At 46.9% G+C, this 16,440-nt stretch overlaps 1 protein-coding gene across 3 annotated transcripts in view; it reads left to right on the plus strand.

Annotated features, from left to right (window-relative positions):
• Positions 1–16,440, plus strand: part of rps6ka1 (ribosomal protein S6 kinase a, polypeptide 1) — a 491,911-nt gene that overhangs the window by 411,556 nt on the left and 63,915 nt on the right. For all 3 annotated transcript variants that reach the window (XM_072501006.1, XM_072501007.1, XM_072501008.1), the window contains 2 exons: positions 3,201–3,290; positions 5,404–5,562. In XM_072501006.1, coding sequence (XP_072357107.1) covers positions 3,201–3,290; positions 5,404–5,562 — 249 coding nt within the window. The remainder of the gene's footprint in view (positions 1–3,200; positions 3,291–5,403; positions 5,563–16,440) is intronic.

The raw sequence follows: 16,440 nt of genomic DNA on the forward strand, positions 1-16,440 counted from the left end.
AGTTTGAGATAATTCAATCAGTTGATTTTATTTGACCCTCCCTTCCAATAGCTTGCCAAGCCAGATTTCTTCTACAGCTCCCTCTGCCCTACCCAAAACTCGCATATATTTCTACTTTCTCTGCTATCTCCCTCATGCTCTCTCCAGGATTATTTTGTCCATCAGCACCACCTCCTTCTCCCTCAATCCTATTCCCACTAAACTACAATCACCTAACTTCCCCTCCTGCTTCCCCGTTAGTGTTTCTTTCTCTTAAGGTGGTGCCCCTCTCTCTCCTTTAGACCGGCCATCATCATCTCTGCCTCAAGAAACCAACCGTTGCCCTTTCTGTCCTTACAATTTACTGCCCCATATTTAATCTTCCGTTGCTCTCAAGTCCTTCCAAATTCATTTTTCATAACTCCGTATTTGAATCCCTCCAATCAGATTTCCACCTCTGCCACAATACTGAAAAGGCTCTTCAAAGTCACAAATGACATCCTATATATTACTGTGGCATAGATAAATTAATCCTCGTCATTCATCTCAACTTGTGTGCAGTGTTTGACATGGTTGACCACATCATCCTCTTCCAGCTCCTTTCCACTGTCATCCAGCTTGTTTGGACTTTTCTCACTTGGTTCTTTTCTTTGCTATCTAATCATAACCAGTGTATCATTTGCACTGGCATCTTTTCCTGCTCATACTGGTTACCTCTGGTGGCTTTCTTGGCGCCCCTTTTTTTATTATAACAATTCTTTCATGGATTTTGGGTGTCACTGGCAAGTGTTATCCATCCCTAATCAGCGAAGATAGTGGTGAGCCACTGTCTTGAACTGTTGCAGTCCTCTTTGACTTTTCTGTAACAGTATGATACAACTAACTGGTTTGCTCGGCCATTTCAGGGCAGTTAAGAGTCAACCATGTTGCTGTGGGTCTGTACTCACAAATAGGGCAGACCATGTTTAAAGTATTTTGATTCAAATTTTTAACATTTTAAACTGTGGTGGAATTTGAACATATCTCCCCAGAGCATTAGACTGGGTTGCGAACCAAGTGTTACCCTTAGACCACCATCTCCTCGACCACAGTGAGATCACCTGAAACTATATTGGCATCTGTATTATGCTGTATTACACTTAGCTTTAACTCACCAGGATTTCTTTTGACTTCTCCATTGTTGCTAGATTATCCGATTGCTTATCCGATATCTAATACTGGATGAGTAGAGACTTCTTCCAGTTAATTATTGAGTGAAATAAAGCCATTGTTTTCGATCTTCACCCAAAACTCAGTTCCCATCTCCATCCCTTTCCTGACAATTGTCTGAGAGTAAACTGGACTCCTCCCCCTCTAATTGTCTGAGGGTAAGCTAGACCCCCCTTCCCCCCAATTATCTGAGAGTAAGCTGGACTCACCTTCCCCCCCAATTATCTGAGAGTAAACTGGACTCCCCTCCCCCCAATTATCTGAGAGTAAGCTGGACTCGCCTCCCCCCCCCCCCCCCCCCCCCCCCCAGTTATCTGAGAGTAAGCTGAACTCACCTTCCCCCCCAATTATCTGAGAGTAAACTGGACTCCCCTCCCACCAATTGTCTGAGATTAAGCGGGACTCCCCTCTGCCTCGGATTGTCTTGAGAGTAAGCTAGACTCCCCTTCCCTCCAATTGTCTGAGAGTAAGCTGGACTCACCTTCCCCCCAATTATCTGAGAGTAAGCTGGACTCACCTTCCCCCCCAATTGTCTGAGAGTAAGCTCGACTCCCCTTCCCCCCAATTATCTGAGAGTAAGCTGGACTCACCTTCCCCCCAATTATCTGAGAGTAAGCTGGACTCACCTTCCCCCCAATTATCTGAGAGTAAGCTGGACACCCCTCCCCCCAATTGTCTGAGATTAAACTGGACTCCCCTCTGCCCCCGATTGTCTGAGAGTAACTAGACTCCCATTCCCCCCCAATTATCTGCATGTTCCGGCATATGGTGGACCTGGCTGATAAAGCAGCTGAAAGCAAAATCAAAGGTCTCTCCAGGTTTATCTGGGCTGAGTGGGAAGATTTCTACCTCCAGTAATAGACTGATTTCAATAGTGAACTAGGCAGCCCAGCCAATTAGCAGCTGCACCTTGGAGTAGTTTTTATTTTTTCTGATTCAGATTACTGAATCATTCACCGAAGTTGACCAGATGCCAGATTTGTATTGTCAGAAATGGCATCAAAGAAAGATCAACATAAATTTAAAGTAGATTTTGTTTCCACACATTCCTGTAGTAATGTCTCGATACCAGACAAGCACCATTCATAGAATCCCTACAGTGCATCGAGTTTGCACTCACCCTTTGAAAGACCACCCTACCTAGGCACAATACCCCACCCTATCCCCGAACCGCACTCAACCTTAGGGGCAATTTTACATTTCCAATCCACCTAGCCTGCACGTTTTTGAATTGTGGGGGTAAACCGGAGCATCCGGAGGAAACCCACGCAGACACGGGAGAATGTGCAAACTCCACACAGGCAGTCACCCGAGGTCAGAATTGAACCCGGGGTCCCTGGCGCTGTGAAGCAGCAGTGCTAAGCACTATATCCACTATGCCACCATTGTAACATTGTATTGTTATGTTGGAGAAGTAGGGCATGTTTTGTTCACTTTGCGATTAACTCCCAAAATTGTAATTCTGTATTATGCAAGGTCATACTGAATGTGGGTGGCACGGTAGCACAGTGGTTAGCACTTGGCTTCACAGCTCCAGGGTCCCAGGTTCGATTCCCGGCTTGGGTCACTGTCTGTGTGGAGTCTGCGCGTTCTCTCCTTCGGGTGCTCCTGTTTTCTCCCACAGTCCAAAGATGTGCAGGTTAGGTGGATTAGCCATTCTAAATTGCTTAATGTCCAAAAAGATTAGGAGGGGTTATGGGGATAGGGTGGAAGTGTGGGCTTAACTGGGGTGGTCTTTCCAAGGGTCAGTGCAGACTCAATGGGCCAAATGGCCTCCTTCTGCACTGTAAATTCTATAACACAATCATAGTTTCATTTGGGAGGTCATCAGTTAAATGCAATCCATGCTTCATAAACATGGCATGACTTTAATAATAATAAAATGGAACTAATTTTGTTGTCCCAACACATTTTTCCAAGCCAATTCCTCTGTGGCCTAATTTCTTCTTAATTTAAACTCCTTGTCTTGTAACAGAATCTAATATCAAGTCTTTATATTTCATTTTTTCCAGATTATAGATAGGAGCAAGAGAGATCCCTCGGAGGAAGTTGAAATTCTGTTGCGTTATGGGCAGCACCCAAACATCATTACGCTGAAAGATGTGAGTACCAGGGCAGCCTGTTGAATGGGTATGAGGCACTAGCAACAACACAAAAGTATTTAATGGAATATAACTCCTAAATTATGAAAATGTCAAGTATTCAAAGTATTTTCCTCATTAACAATTGCAACTGTGACATTGCCTTGTTAGATTTCAGTGATAAATGAAAGGCAATTTGATTGCCCATCTAGCTTATTTAGCAAATGCATTGCATGGTATATTCAGGCTAGGTACAGGACGATATTCTGCTGAGTTATAAATACAGCCATGCAGGATAGAGCTGTTAAAATTGGCCAGGCATCCTGAGCTAGAGGCAAAAAATCATTCCTGAAATCTATTCAGCAATTCTTGCTAGAAAATGCAGCAATGTCAACTGACTGTAGTTGAGATCCTGTTCACCCCATTCAAATTGCTGATACTCAGTGTCAAAGAGGATGTGAACTGTGTTTTTTTGGCTAAAATTATGCAGGTGGTTGGAACCTCAAAACTAATGAGCACCATCAGGTGAGGAAGTACAGGAATAGAGAGAGACAAACATGTTTTTTTATTCAGATTAGATAGAACGTAGGAATACACACAGGCTGCATTCTCCTAAATTCTCCTAATTCTGGGGGCTGGATTCTCCTAAAATGGGGCTATGTCCCCTTACGCTGGCGTTTCTCTCTTGACCTTCCTTAAGAACGTCCTGAGCGATTCTCCTACCTAGGGGGCTGGCTGGGTCCCGGAGTGCTCCTCACAGCTCTGGTTGCGGATACGGGGCCCTGCACCTCCGGTCAGGAGTCCAGCCTTTGTGTATTCCTATGCCTATAGCGGCCGCGTTGTGCACGATGGCGTTCTCGGATCGTGGTCCGTCATCCAAAATGTAGGCCCCCCCCCCCCCCCCGACATCCCACGGATCCGTGCCATCCGACCGCTCCCCCTGCCGTCCATGAGGCCCACCCCCACAGTGATTGATCTCCCCACCAGGGCAGCCGCGGACTGAGTCCGCAGCCGCCACCCAATGTTCCCGACGGCCAATACCACGCTACCGGGAACTCGGCCAATTTTGCGCGGAGAATCGCGGGGGGGGGGGCTCTGTCAATGGCCTCCTAGCCACGCCGCGTAGATCGCGGGGACTGGAGAATCGCTTCAGTGGCACTGGTCCCAATTTCCTCGTAAACAGCCATTCTCCGCCCCTGCGCCAAACGCGATTTCCGCGCGGGGATGCGGAGAATCCAGCCCCAGATCTTTTATTTCTGTCCCATGTTTTATTTTAATTAATTCTCAGGATGGAGGCATCAGGGGAATTTTTGTTCATTCCTAATTTCCTAAGTCGTTTAAATGCTTTGCAATGCCACTTCAGAGGGCAGGTAAAGGCCCTTAGGGTTGGTTTGGAAGTGGAATCACATATAAAGTAGACTGATGGATTTCTTCCACTAAAAGACATTAATGAACTGAACCAGATGAGTTTTTACAACAATCTGACAGTCTTGAGATCACTCTTCTGATACCAGCCTTATATTTCCAGCTTTATAAAAATATTTAAAATTATAAGTCTAGTGATATAACCACTGCACATGCCCATCAATGAGAACAAATTTAAGTGGTTATTGTAGACACCATTTTAAGGACAAAATCTTATTAATTTGTTAATTGCTATACTGATTTGAATAGATTACCACATAATTAATAAATATTTGAGTTTTAAAGAGCAGTGTTTCATAGCTAAAGTATTTAGCAAAGTATTTGTTTGATTCTGAAGAACTTTCTTTTCATCAGGCATAAATGAACTGTCACTATGCTTTTAAAATAGTTAATTACAGTGTGCTCCATAATTGCAGACAATGATTCCATATCTGTACCCATCATTTGGAACCAAAGCAGTTTTCCAGCCATGAGCATGGCAACAGCCTGGTCCATAGTCCTATGTCAATGGCCAGGAACATGCAAGAGTATCTAATTACAGATCTTCGAGCAAACTAGTTTCAGTCTGCCTTCTCGCCATGAATGATGTGAACGTGAAAAAGTGAAATTAATCAAACCAAAAATAAATTAGCAGCCTAAGAACTGAATAAGTTACAGGGCAATAATTCTTTGACTAGTCTTTTGTTTTGTTCTGGCGATATGCGTCTAGGTTTACAATGATAGTAAGTGTATCTACCTGGTGACAGAGCTGATGAGAGGTGGTGAACTACTGGATAAAATACTGCAGCAGAAGGGTTTCTCCGAGAGGGAGGCGAGTGCTCTCCTTCACGCAATTACCAAAACAGTGGAATACCTACATTCTCAAGGGGTAAGTGATCCATGTACCCAATTATGTCCAGCAGCACAGTTTTCCACTAATATTGATTATTCCCTCATTGAATTTGTATTTTATAAAATCCAGTCACCTGTATCTTGTGTGATTTTTGTGTCATGTTCTGCTGTACAATGCAGCATTTTACATTTTGTATTGCCTGATAATTTGCACTATATTAGGCGTTGATAAAATATTACAAGTGATAAGGTGGGAAGATAAACTTTTATACAGCAGTTAATGCAAATATATGGGGAAAATGTGTAATTTTAGTACAAAAGAATGTTCCTATAGCCTAGTTCTCTAAATTTCCTATGTTTTATTGGTGTAATACTTAGTGGCCCTCAACCCATTTCTAAGACATTCAACTGGTCCTTTAAAGTTTTTCCGTTGTTTTCTTGCTGTGACCCCTTCATCTATTTTGTTCTACAATTCTTCCTTCAGAAAATTTGCTTGCATTTCTTAGTTTCTTTTGTGTTCTCACCCTCCCCCCCCCACACGTCCTTAACTTTATGCTGTGTCCCTTAGCCCTCGAGTCCCATGTTTAACAGTGAAACTTTCCTCATGCCAAATTCTCCAAAGTGCTTAAAACATCGAGCAAGTACTCTCTTCGATCCCCTTTCCAGTGAATAGTGATATATTACTTCCCTCACCACTTGAGCAATCAGCATATTTGTAAGAGATTTACCATGCGTAATTAGTGAGGAACTTGCGACACTAAAACTCAATAGAAATTTGAGTTAAAACTTCTCGGATGCAAACAAGAATCGTTTATTGCCTCTATTTGATTACAATTGAGAGTCACTTAAATCTTATTCTCTAATAAGTCCGGCTAGCAAAAAGGATTTAAAGAGAAGCAACTTGTACACAATTTAACTTTTAAAATAATATAGAAATGGGGTTTGTTGCTTACGGCACAACAGCTTGCATTTACTTCAAGAGTTAGAGTGGAAAAGTGAAAAATAGAGATAGCGAATAGTTTAGATCAAAGTATAGAATGATCCGGATAAAGATGGCTGTATGGACCTTCATGGTTATAGGAAATCATATCAGTCTTTAGCCATCTATCTACACCTCTAAGTCATCCTAATTGGTTTGGGTTAGAAGCAAATGAGTTTGATTTGACGGTTAGTTGTTAATCTTTAATGTGCAACATTAGCTTTAAATGTTTCATGTCTGAATACTTGTGCATGTTATGGAATGCAATTCTGTGCTGTTATCACGACCAGTTTAAACTGGACTTCTGCTGACTTAGCTGTTAGCCACATTGTAGACAATAGCGCCTTAATGTTGCTATGGTGCCTGCCCTGTCCTTGCATTGATATCTGGTACTGCTTGTGTTTTAATGTCACACTGCTGGTTTAGTACACTGGGCTAAATCGCTGGCTTTTAAAGCAGATCAAGGCAGGCCAGCAGCATGGTTCAATTCCCGTACCAGCCTCCCCGAACAGGCGCCGGAATGTGGCGACTAGGGGCTTTTCACAGTAACTTAATTTGAAGCCTACTTGTGACAATAAGCGATTTTCATTTTTTAGGGGCTGGTTTAGCACAGGGCTAAATCACTGGCTTTGAAAGCAGACCAAGGCAGGCCAGCAGCACGGTTCAATTCCCGTACCAGCTTCCCTGAACAGGCGCCGGAATGTGGCGACTAGGGGCTTTTCACAGTAACTTCATTTGAAGTCTACTTGTGACAATAAGCGATTTTCATTTCATTTTCAAATGTATTTGCTAGAATAATGGAGCTCAGTAAAAGTGAATTATGCTGTGTCATGCTGTTTTGTGTCTCTATTGAAGCTATATGTTTTGAGATGACCTGAGGTTATGAGTGAATTTAAAATGGGTATTTAAAACTGGGGCTTAATATTTTACGCTAAATAGCCATCTTTTACCTATCAGGTATACTAAAAAATAGTTGGTTTTTACAGTCCCCGCTTTGATAAATCGAAAGAATAAGTGGGATATATCACAATAAGATAAAAGATACAATTAATGCGATAGGATAGGTAAAAGCGCAAAGAATAACTTATTCATATTGTCATTGCAGTTTTAAACAATAGAGTGGGCAAGCAATGCATTACAAGCATTTCAGCAAAAATTATTATAATCCTTAAAGAATCATTATTATAAAATAACAATTAATCAAATTTGATTCTACTGATTCAGTACTAATATATTAACAATATGTTAATAATACAGTCAAATAATTGATCAGTAACATTTCAACAGTAATACTTCATTTCTATTTTATCTAATGGTGGTGCAGTAGGGTTAGTGTGAATCATTCGGACAATTGGGCCCTTGCATTTAGCGAATAGTTCTTTGATGCACTTGATACATTGGCATGTTATGTAAATGATGAATCCAGCTACACAGGGGAATAAGATTATTCTTACTGTTGACATTCCAGTGTGTCCCAACCACCCGCAAAGTTTATCCCAGAGAGAGATAACTGGGGGTTGATCAAGTTTCTTGATTTCTTTTTGGATATGTGATGCCAGATCTTTAATTTCTTTTGAGTTATCTGGAATGAAAGTGCAACACTCCGCACCAATCAGGGCGCAGGTGCCACCTTTTTCAGCTAGCGCATAGTCAAGTGCCATTCGATTTTGTAATGCCACAGTTCGAATTGTTCGCATTTCGTCAGAAATTTTACCTAGGGCAGTGGCGATGTAATCGGCTACGTTTTGTATGATGGTCGTTATCTTATTCAATTCATTGACCACCCTTACTTCCCAATAGAAAGGAATAACTCTAGCATAAATTGCATCTCGGAAGGTTATGGAACGCTTATTTCTTCGAGAGGCTGGTTCTGTAACATAAGGGAGATGAGGAAGATGACGGGATGGCAGGTACTAAGTATCCTAAATAGCAAGATCCTGACCAGTATTTTGGGAGCCATGAATATGCTCTATCATCACAAATACAATAAGCCCCATTATAAGCAGAATATAAGTAAATATCTTCTAAGTACCACTGATCTAAGAATGTTTTATTATTTGTGATGTTGCGTATGTGTGTTATTTTTGAGGATCGTTTAGTTCTTTGTAATACATTTTGTATACATTTATAAGCTGTGTTAACATCTAAATAATTAGTATAAACACTATTGCCCATTTTAATCCCTTCAGAGTGATTACTAATGAGGCATATTGATCCTTTTTGTTTAATATTAGTTGGGAGGCTAATGTATTGAGGATTTCTGTTAGGGCTATATTTAAGTTGGTGCCATCCTGAAAAGGTGTTTAGTGGATAGCCTGCCGATTTTCATAAGTTAATAAATTCCTGTAAATAAATCTTGTACCTTCCTTTTTCACATGCATATGCTCCAGAACAGACCACTACAGAGCGAGGGACGCTTTGATAGATGTACCATTCTGCTGTTTCTGAAGCATTAAAGGGAATAGTTAAGGAGGGAATACCTTCTCCTGAGTTAGTAGGGGTTGCAATGCATACCCAACAATTGGAAATGTTGAAATTATTAGCATATATCTTAGATGTGTAAAGGAATGTGTTCTTATTCAGTTCTGGTGTAACATTTACAAAGCCAATCAAATAACTGAAAATGAATATTACGGTAACATTTTACAGATCTTAATACTTATACGCGCACTTCACATGTGATGCGTGGATCCAACTTTTCTTTCCTTTTAATTTTACAGCGGATTGGGTAGTGAGAATGATTATGAATGGTCCTTCCCACTTCGATCCTAGGGGTTCTTTTTGCAGCTTTTTGACGTATACTTCTTCACCGGGCACCAAGTCGTGCCCACCTTCTGGAGGATCTCCCCACACAGCCAACACCTGTTCAGAGGCAGAACTAACAGCATTTGTTAGATTTTGACAATAAGTCAGCAAAGTATCACTTATTAAATCACAGTCTGCTTTCCGCAAATCAATAGTTCCTGGCAGAGACATTAGTCTGCCTGTGATGATTTCAAATGGACTCAGGCCTGTTCTGTTTGGTGTAGTTCTAATACTGCATAATACTATTGGCAAAGCTTGGACCCAATTCATGCCATCCTGGCTGTATTTAGACAGTCTTTCTTTCAAAGTTCGATTCATACGTTCCACTTGTCCTGATGATTGTGGATGATAAGGACAGTGTAAATTCCAGTCAATGTTTAATAGTCTACAGACTTCCTTACAAACAGCATCTATAAAGTGGGTTCCATTGTCTGAGTCAATGCTAGCTGGTACTCCCCATCTGGGGATAAAGTCTTTGCATAGCACTTTGGCTGTATGGGCAGCTGTCCCTCTTCTAGCTGGAGCAGCTTCCACCCATCTAGAGTGTTTGTCCACTATTACAAGGACGTCATTGTATTGTTGACATTTAGGAAGGGTGATGTAATCTACCTGTATATCCTGGAACGGTCCTGCGGGAGCAGGAGCTCTTAATTGATGCACTGATGTTATGGGTCCCAAGTTATTCTTTTGACAGGTTACACAACGGTTTGATACTAATTGTGCATGTTTTTTGAATCTTTTACCGCACCAACTCCTATATAATCGATCCATCATTTGTTGAGGTGATAGATGTCCCCATGAATGACTTTGTTGAGCTAAGAAGGGAATTAGTGATTGTGGTGCGACTGGTTTATCAGTTTGAACTTCTCTCCAAATATTGTCATCATACGGCTGATACCTGATTCTAACCATGTCCATTTTTTTACCTTTGTACAATCATGATGCATTTCATGTAAATCATGTAATAAGGTGGTTACTCCCAATTTGTAAATGTGACTGAATTCCTTATGCCATTGGGAGGCAGCTCCTCTTGCTGCTTGGTCCGCAAGAGCATTTCCGCTTGCTTCCATAGTGTCCTCATGAGTATGGGCTTTACATTTTAGAACTGATATTTCTTTTGGCAAGGCCATAGCTTCTAGAAGATCTCGTACTTCCTTTCCAATTCGGATAGGGATTTGTGAAAAATCCTCTTTTTCTCCACAGGTGGCCAAAATCATGTGCTACTCCAAAACCATATCTGGGGTCAGTATAGATGTTCGCAGTTTTATCTCCTGCCACATGACATGCTTCTGTTAGTGCTTTTAATTCGGCCTACTCAGCCGATGTGCCTGGGGGCAAACTTACTTCAGCTAATACTTCGTATGGGCTTGTGACTGCCCGCCCAGCTTTTCTGATACCCTTGTCAATAAAAGAGGAACCATCAGTGAATAGGACTAAATATGGGTTCTATAGTGGCTCTTCTTCTACAAAGCGTACTACTTCCATTTCCTCTATTATTTTCACACAGTCATGCCCTTCTCCCTCTTCTCCCTTTTGTTTCTTGGGCAATGGGAGCAAAGATGATGGGTTTACAGGATTGGCTCTGAAAATATAGGTAGGGAGCTTCCAAAACTGCTGTCCATCTAGTCCATCTGGCTGTTGTAACTTGTGATACTCTGTTCATGGATAGGAGAAAATGGACTGAGTGTGGACATTTAATGGTTAACTTTTGGTCTAGGTGTTCCGGGTGCGGCTATGCAGAGCTAGATCGCATATTCGGTAGCTCCCGCTTGGAACGGACTTTTGGGCTCTTTTACAGGGCCCCCACAGCATTTGTTTGACATTTCCCGGTGTGGGAAGAAGACTGCAGCATTCCCTTGACAGTGTCCCCCAGGAATGTTATGTCTTTTGGCTACCAGACCCGGCAGAAACAGTAAAAGATTTGGCTTGAGCTGCAAGACTAGACAAAGGCCTCTTCCAGCATGCAGGCAGGGGAAGGGCAAGCTTAAAGCTGCAATCTGACTTGACTCTATCAAAGGTGAATTCTAGCAGCAGAGGGAACAACTCTGAAAAGATCTACCAAGGCCATTGAAGAAGCAGGGACGAGGCTTCCGGTGGCGGCCATGGACGAGTAGGTCGTGCATTCGGCAGCTCCCGTCTGGAACGGACTCTCAGACCTTTTTCAGGAGTTTCCATAGACTTTTTGGGGCAGACTGGTGAAGCGAACACTGCCAAAAGGATTCCCTCTCGACTTCCGGTTGCGGCTATGCGGAGCTAAGCCGCACGATTCGGCAGCTCCCGCTACCATGGACTTTCGGGCTCGTTAGAGGAGCCCCAACGGAACTTTTTTTTTTTGACGCAGCCCGTGGGGAAGGGAAGAGAGAGGTCCCCCTCCAACTTCTATGAAACGGACCAGAAGTGTAACGGCCAAAGGAGCGGCACTGGAGCAACAGGAGAAGCGAGGGAAAGAAAACAAAATGGCGGCGGCCAGGGACAAAGGGGAGCTGCAGGAGTTCATCAAGCGCTGCTTCGAGGAGCAGCGCGAGGAGATGCGCAAGGAGATGTTGGTGCCTATGCTTTCGGCAATTGAAGGACTCTGGATCACCCAGAAGGCCCACGAAGCTAAGATCCAGGAGGTACAGAAAAGAGTCAGTCAGAACGAGGACGAGCTCGTGGGCCTGGCGGTGAGAGTGGAGCAGAACAAGGCGCTACACAAGAGGTGGGCGGGAAGACTCGAAGACCTGGAGAACAGGTCGAGGAGAAAGAATCTGCGAATCCTGGGTCTCCCTGAGGGAGTGGAGGGGGCTTATGCTGGGGCATACGCGAGCACGATGCTCGAGGCGATGATGGACACGAAGGCCCCTTCGAGGCCGCTGGAGTTGGACGGGGCACATCGGGTGCTGGAGAAGAAGCCCCAGGCAAATGAGCCGCCAAGGGCGATGGTGGTGAGGTTCCACCGGTTCACTGACAGAGAGTGGGTCCTGAGATGGGCCAAGAAGGAGCGGAGCAGTAAGTGGGACAATGCAGAGATCCGAATATACCCGGACTGGAGCACGGAGGTTGCAAAGCAGAGAGCGAGTTTCAACCGGGCCAAAGCGGCGTTGTACCGGAAAGGAGTGAAATTCGGAATGCTGCAGCCAGCGCGACTGTGGGTCACATACAAGGGCCAACACTATTACTTTGAAACGCCTGAAGAGGCGTGGACCTTTGTACAAACCGAAAAGTTGGACTCTAACTGAGGGTTTGTGAGGGTGGGGGGGATGTTTTGGGGTTTGATGTGTGATGGTTGTTGTATATAGGGGGTCAATCACACGCAGGAAATGTTACATGGGCTGGGGGAGAGAGACAAGCGCGACAGGAGCTGCGCCAGAGGGGGCAGAGCGGGCTTTGGAAAGGCGGGGAAGGGGAACGAAGGAATGCATATGGATTAGGAGACTCCCACGCGGGGAGGTCAATGGGACGGCGGGGGAAGCCGGGGTCAGCAGGCGTCAGCTGACTTACGGGAGTGACATGGGGGGAGCAAAAAGGCTAGACGGGTCTAGCGGAGGGGAGGGGGGGAAGGGGGGGGGGGTGGGGGGGGGAAAGGGTTGCTGCTGCACTGGCCGAAAGGGAATGGGACACAGAAGAGGTGGTCGGGACAGGGGTCCCCCCTCTGGGGGACTGGAGGGTGAGGGAGGCGTGGACACGGGACTGGCCCAGAAAAGGAGATGGCTAGTCGGCGGGGCGTAGGGGGGGGGGTGAGAGCCCCTCCAATCCGGCTGATAACGTGGAATGTGAGGGGCCTGAATGGGCCGGTGAAGAGGGCTCGAGTGTTCGCGCACTTAAAGGGACTGAAGGCGGACGTGGCCATGCTCCAAGAGACACATCTGAAGGTGGCGGACCAGGTCAGGTTAAGAAAGGGATGGGTAGGACAGGTATTCCACTCGGGACTGGACGCGAAGAATAGAGGGGTGGCAATATTGGTGGGAAAGCGGGTGTCATTTGAGGCCAAGACTATTGTAGCGGACAATGGAGGGCGATATGTAATGGTGAGCGGTAGGCTGCAAGGGACGTGGGTGGTGTTGGTAAACGTATACGCCCCGAACTGGGATGATGCAGGATTCATGAAGCGCATGTTGGGGACGCATTCCGGACCTGGAGATAGGAGGCCTGATAATGGGAGGGGACTTCAATACAGTGTTGGATCCAGCACTGGACCGCTCCAAATCAAGGACTGGAAAGAGGCCGGCGGCGGCCAAGGTACTTAGGGGGTTTATGGATCTGATGGGGGGAGTGGACCCATGGCGGTTTGCAAGGCCGCAGGCCAGGGAATTTTCTTTCTTCTCCCATGTACACAAAGCCTACTCCCGGATAGATTTCTTTGTTCTGGGTAGGGCGCCCATCCCGAGGGTGGAGGAGGGGACGGAGTATTCGGCTATAGCCGTTTCGGACCATGCCCCGCACTGGGTGGAACTGGAGCTGGGAGAGGAGAGGGACCAACGCCCGTTGTGGCGGCTGGATGTGGGACTGCTGGCGGACGAGGTGGTGTGTGGGAAGGTGAGGGGGTGTATCGAAAGGTACTTGGAGGCCAACGACAACGGGGAGGTGGGGGTGGTATGGGAGGCGTTGAAGGCGGTGATCAGGGGAGAGCTGATTTCCATTAGGGCTCGTAGGGAGAAGACAGAGGGTATGGAAAGGGAGAGGTTAGTGGGGGAGATTTTGAGAGTGGACAGGAGATACGCAGAGGCCCCGGAGGAATGATTACTTGGGGAAAGACGAAGGCTTCAGACGGAGTTTGACCTGTTGACCACAGGGAAGGCGGAGGCACAGTGGAGGAAAGCGCAGGGGGCAACCTACGAGTATGGGGAAAAGGCTAGTCGGATGCTGGCACACCAGCTCCGTAAGAGGATGGCCGCGAGGGAAATAGGGGGAGTCCAAGATGGAAGGGGAGCCATGGTTCGGAGTGCGACGAAAATAAACGAGGTATTCAGGGCCTTTTATGAAGAGCTGTACAGATCCCAGCCCCCAGCGGGGGAAGAGGAGATGAGACGATTCCTAGATCAGCTGAGATTCCCGAGGGTGGAGGAGCAAGAGGTGGCTGGTTTGGGGGCACCAATTGGGTTGGAGGAGCTGAGCAAGGGTTTGGGGAGCATGCAGGCGGGGAAGGCCCCGGGACCGGACGGATTCCCGGTGGAGTTCTACAGGAAGTACGCAGACCTGGTGAGGACCTTTAATGAGGCAAGAGAGGAGGGGACCCTGCCCCCGACAATGTCGGAAGCGATAATTTCTTTGATCCTAAAGCGGGACAAGAACCCACTGCAATGTGGATCGTACAGGCCGATCTCGATCCTCAATGTGGATGCAAAGTTGCTGGCAAAAGTGTTGGCCACGACGATCAAGGACGGTGTCCCGGGGGTAATCCACGAGGACCAGACGGGATTTGTAAAGGGCAGGCAACTAAACACCAATGTGCGGCGGCTCTTAAACGTGATAATGATGTCATCGGAGGAGGGAGAGGCGGAGATAGTGGCAGCTATGGACGCGGAGAAGGCCTTTGACTGAGTAGAGTGGGAGTACCTCTGGGAGGTGCTGCGTAGGTTTGGGTTCGGGGTAGGGTTTATCAATTGGGTTAAGCTCTTTTTTAGAGCCCTGATGGCGAGTGTAGTGACGCAAAGGCCAGAATACCGGCCTCTTTCGCCTCCTGCACTCCCGGCTTCTCTGCAACCCCAAATATTGCGATCCCCCAGCCCGATTTGACCTGGATCCTACCACCCTCGACACCGTCCTCGCTACGCCCTTCCAAAATTCCTCCGGCGCTGGGCATGCCCAGAACATATGGGTGTGGTTTGCTGGGCTCCCTGAGCACCTAACATACCTGTCCTCACCCCCCAAAAAATGGCTCATCCTTGTCCCGGTCATGTGTGCCCTGTGCAGCACCTTAAAATGTATGAGGCTGAGCCTCGCGCACGAAGAGGAAGAGTTCTCCCTCCCTAGGGCATCTGCCCACATCCCCTCCTCAATCTCTTCCCCCAACTCCTCCTCCCACTTACCTTTCAGCACCTCCATCGAGGCCTCCTCCTCCTCCTGCATCACCTGGTATGTTGCCGAGATCTTCCCCTCTCCAACCCACGCCCCCGAGAGCACCCTGTCCTGTACCGTGTGTGGCGGCAGCAGCGGGAATTCCACCATTAGACGCCTGGCAAACGCCCTTACCTGTAGATCCCTAAAGGCGTTTCCCGGGGGGGAGCCCGTACTTCTCCAGCTCACCGAGGCTCGCGAACTTCCCATTCACAAACAGGTTCCCCTACCTTCCTATCCCTGCCCTGTGCCACCCCGAAAACCCTCCATCTATTCTCCCTGGGATAAACCGGTAGTTCCCCTGTATCGGGGTCCACACCGAGGCCCCCACTTCCCCCCTGTGCCGCCTCCATTGCTCCCAAATTTTGAGGGCAGCCGCCACCACCGGGCTCGTGGAAGACCTCATTGGAGGGAGCGGCAGCGGCGCCGTTGCCAGCGCCTCCAGACTCACAAGACGCCGTCACCAGCCTCTTCCATGCCGTCCCCTCCCCCTCCATCACCCACTTGCGCACCATCGCCGCATTGGCGGCCCAGTAGTACCCACAGAGGTTGGGCAGCGCCAGACCCCCCCATCCTTACTCCGCTCCAGGAACACCCTTCTCACCCTCGGAGTCGCTCGCGCCCACACAAACCCCGTTATACTCCTGTTGACCCGCCTAAAGAAGGCCTTCAGGATAAGAATGGGGAGGCACTGGAACAGGAACAAAAACCTTGGGAGCACCGTCATTTTGATTGGCTGTACCCTACCCGCCAAGGACAGCGGCAACGCGTCCCACCTCTTGAACTCCTCCTCCATTTTCTCCACCAGCCTCGTGAAATTAAGTCTATGCAGGGCCCCCCAGCTCTTGGCCAACTGGACCCCCAATTACCTGAAGCTCCTCTCCGCCCTTTTTAGTGGGAGCTCGCCAATCCTCCTCTCCTGGTCCCCTGGGTGAACCACAAACAACTCGCTCTTCCCCATGTTGAGCTTGTACCCTGAGAAATCCCCGAACTCCCTGAGGATCCTCATTACCTCCGGCACTCCCCCCACCGGGTCCGCCACATATAGCAGCAAGTCGTCCGCATAGAGTGACACCCTATGCTCCTTCCCACCTC

This window comes from Scyliorhinus torazame, chromosome 1 (genome assembly GCF_047496885.1).
Source record: "Scyliorhinus torazame isolate Kashiwa2021f chromosome 1, sScyTor2.1, whole genome shotgun sequence".
In the NCBI taxonomy this organism is placed as follows: domain Eukaryota; kingdom Metazoa; phylum Chordata; class Chondrichthyes; order Carcharhiniformes; family Scyliorhinidae; genus Scyliorhinus; species Scyliorhinus torazame.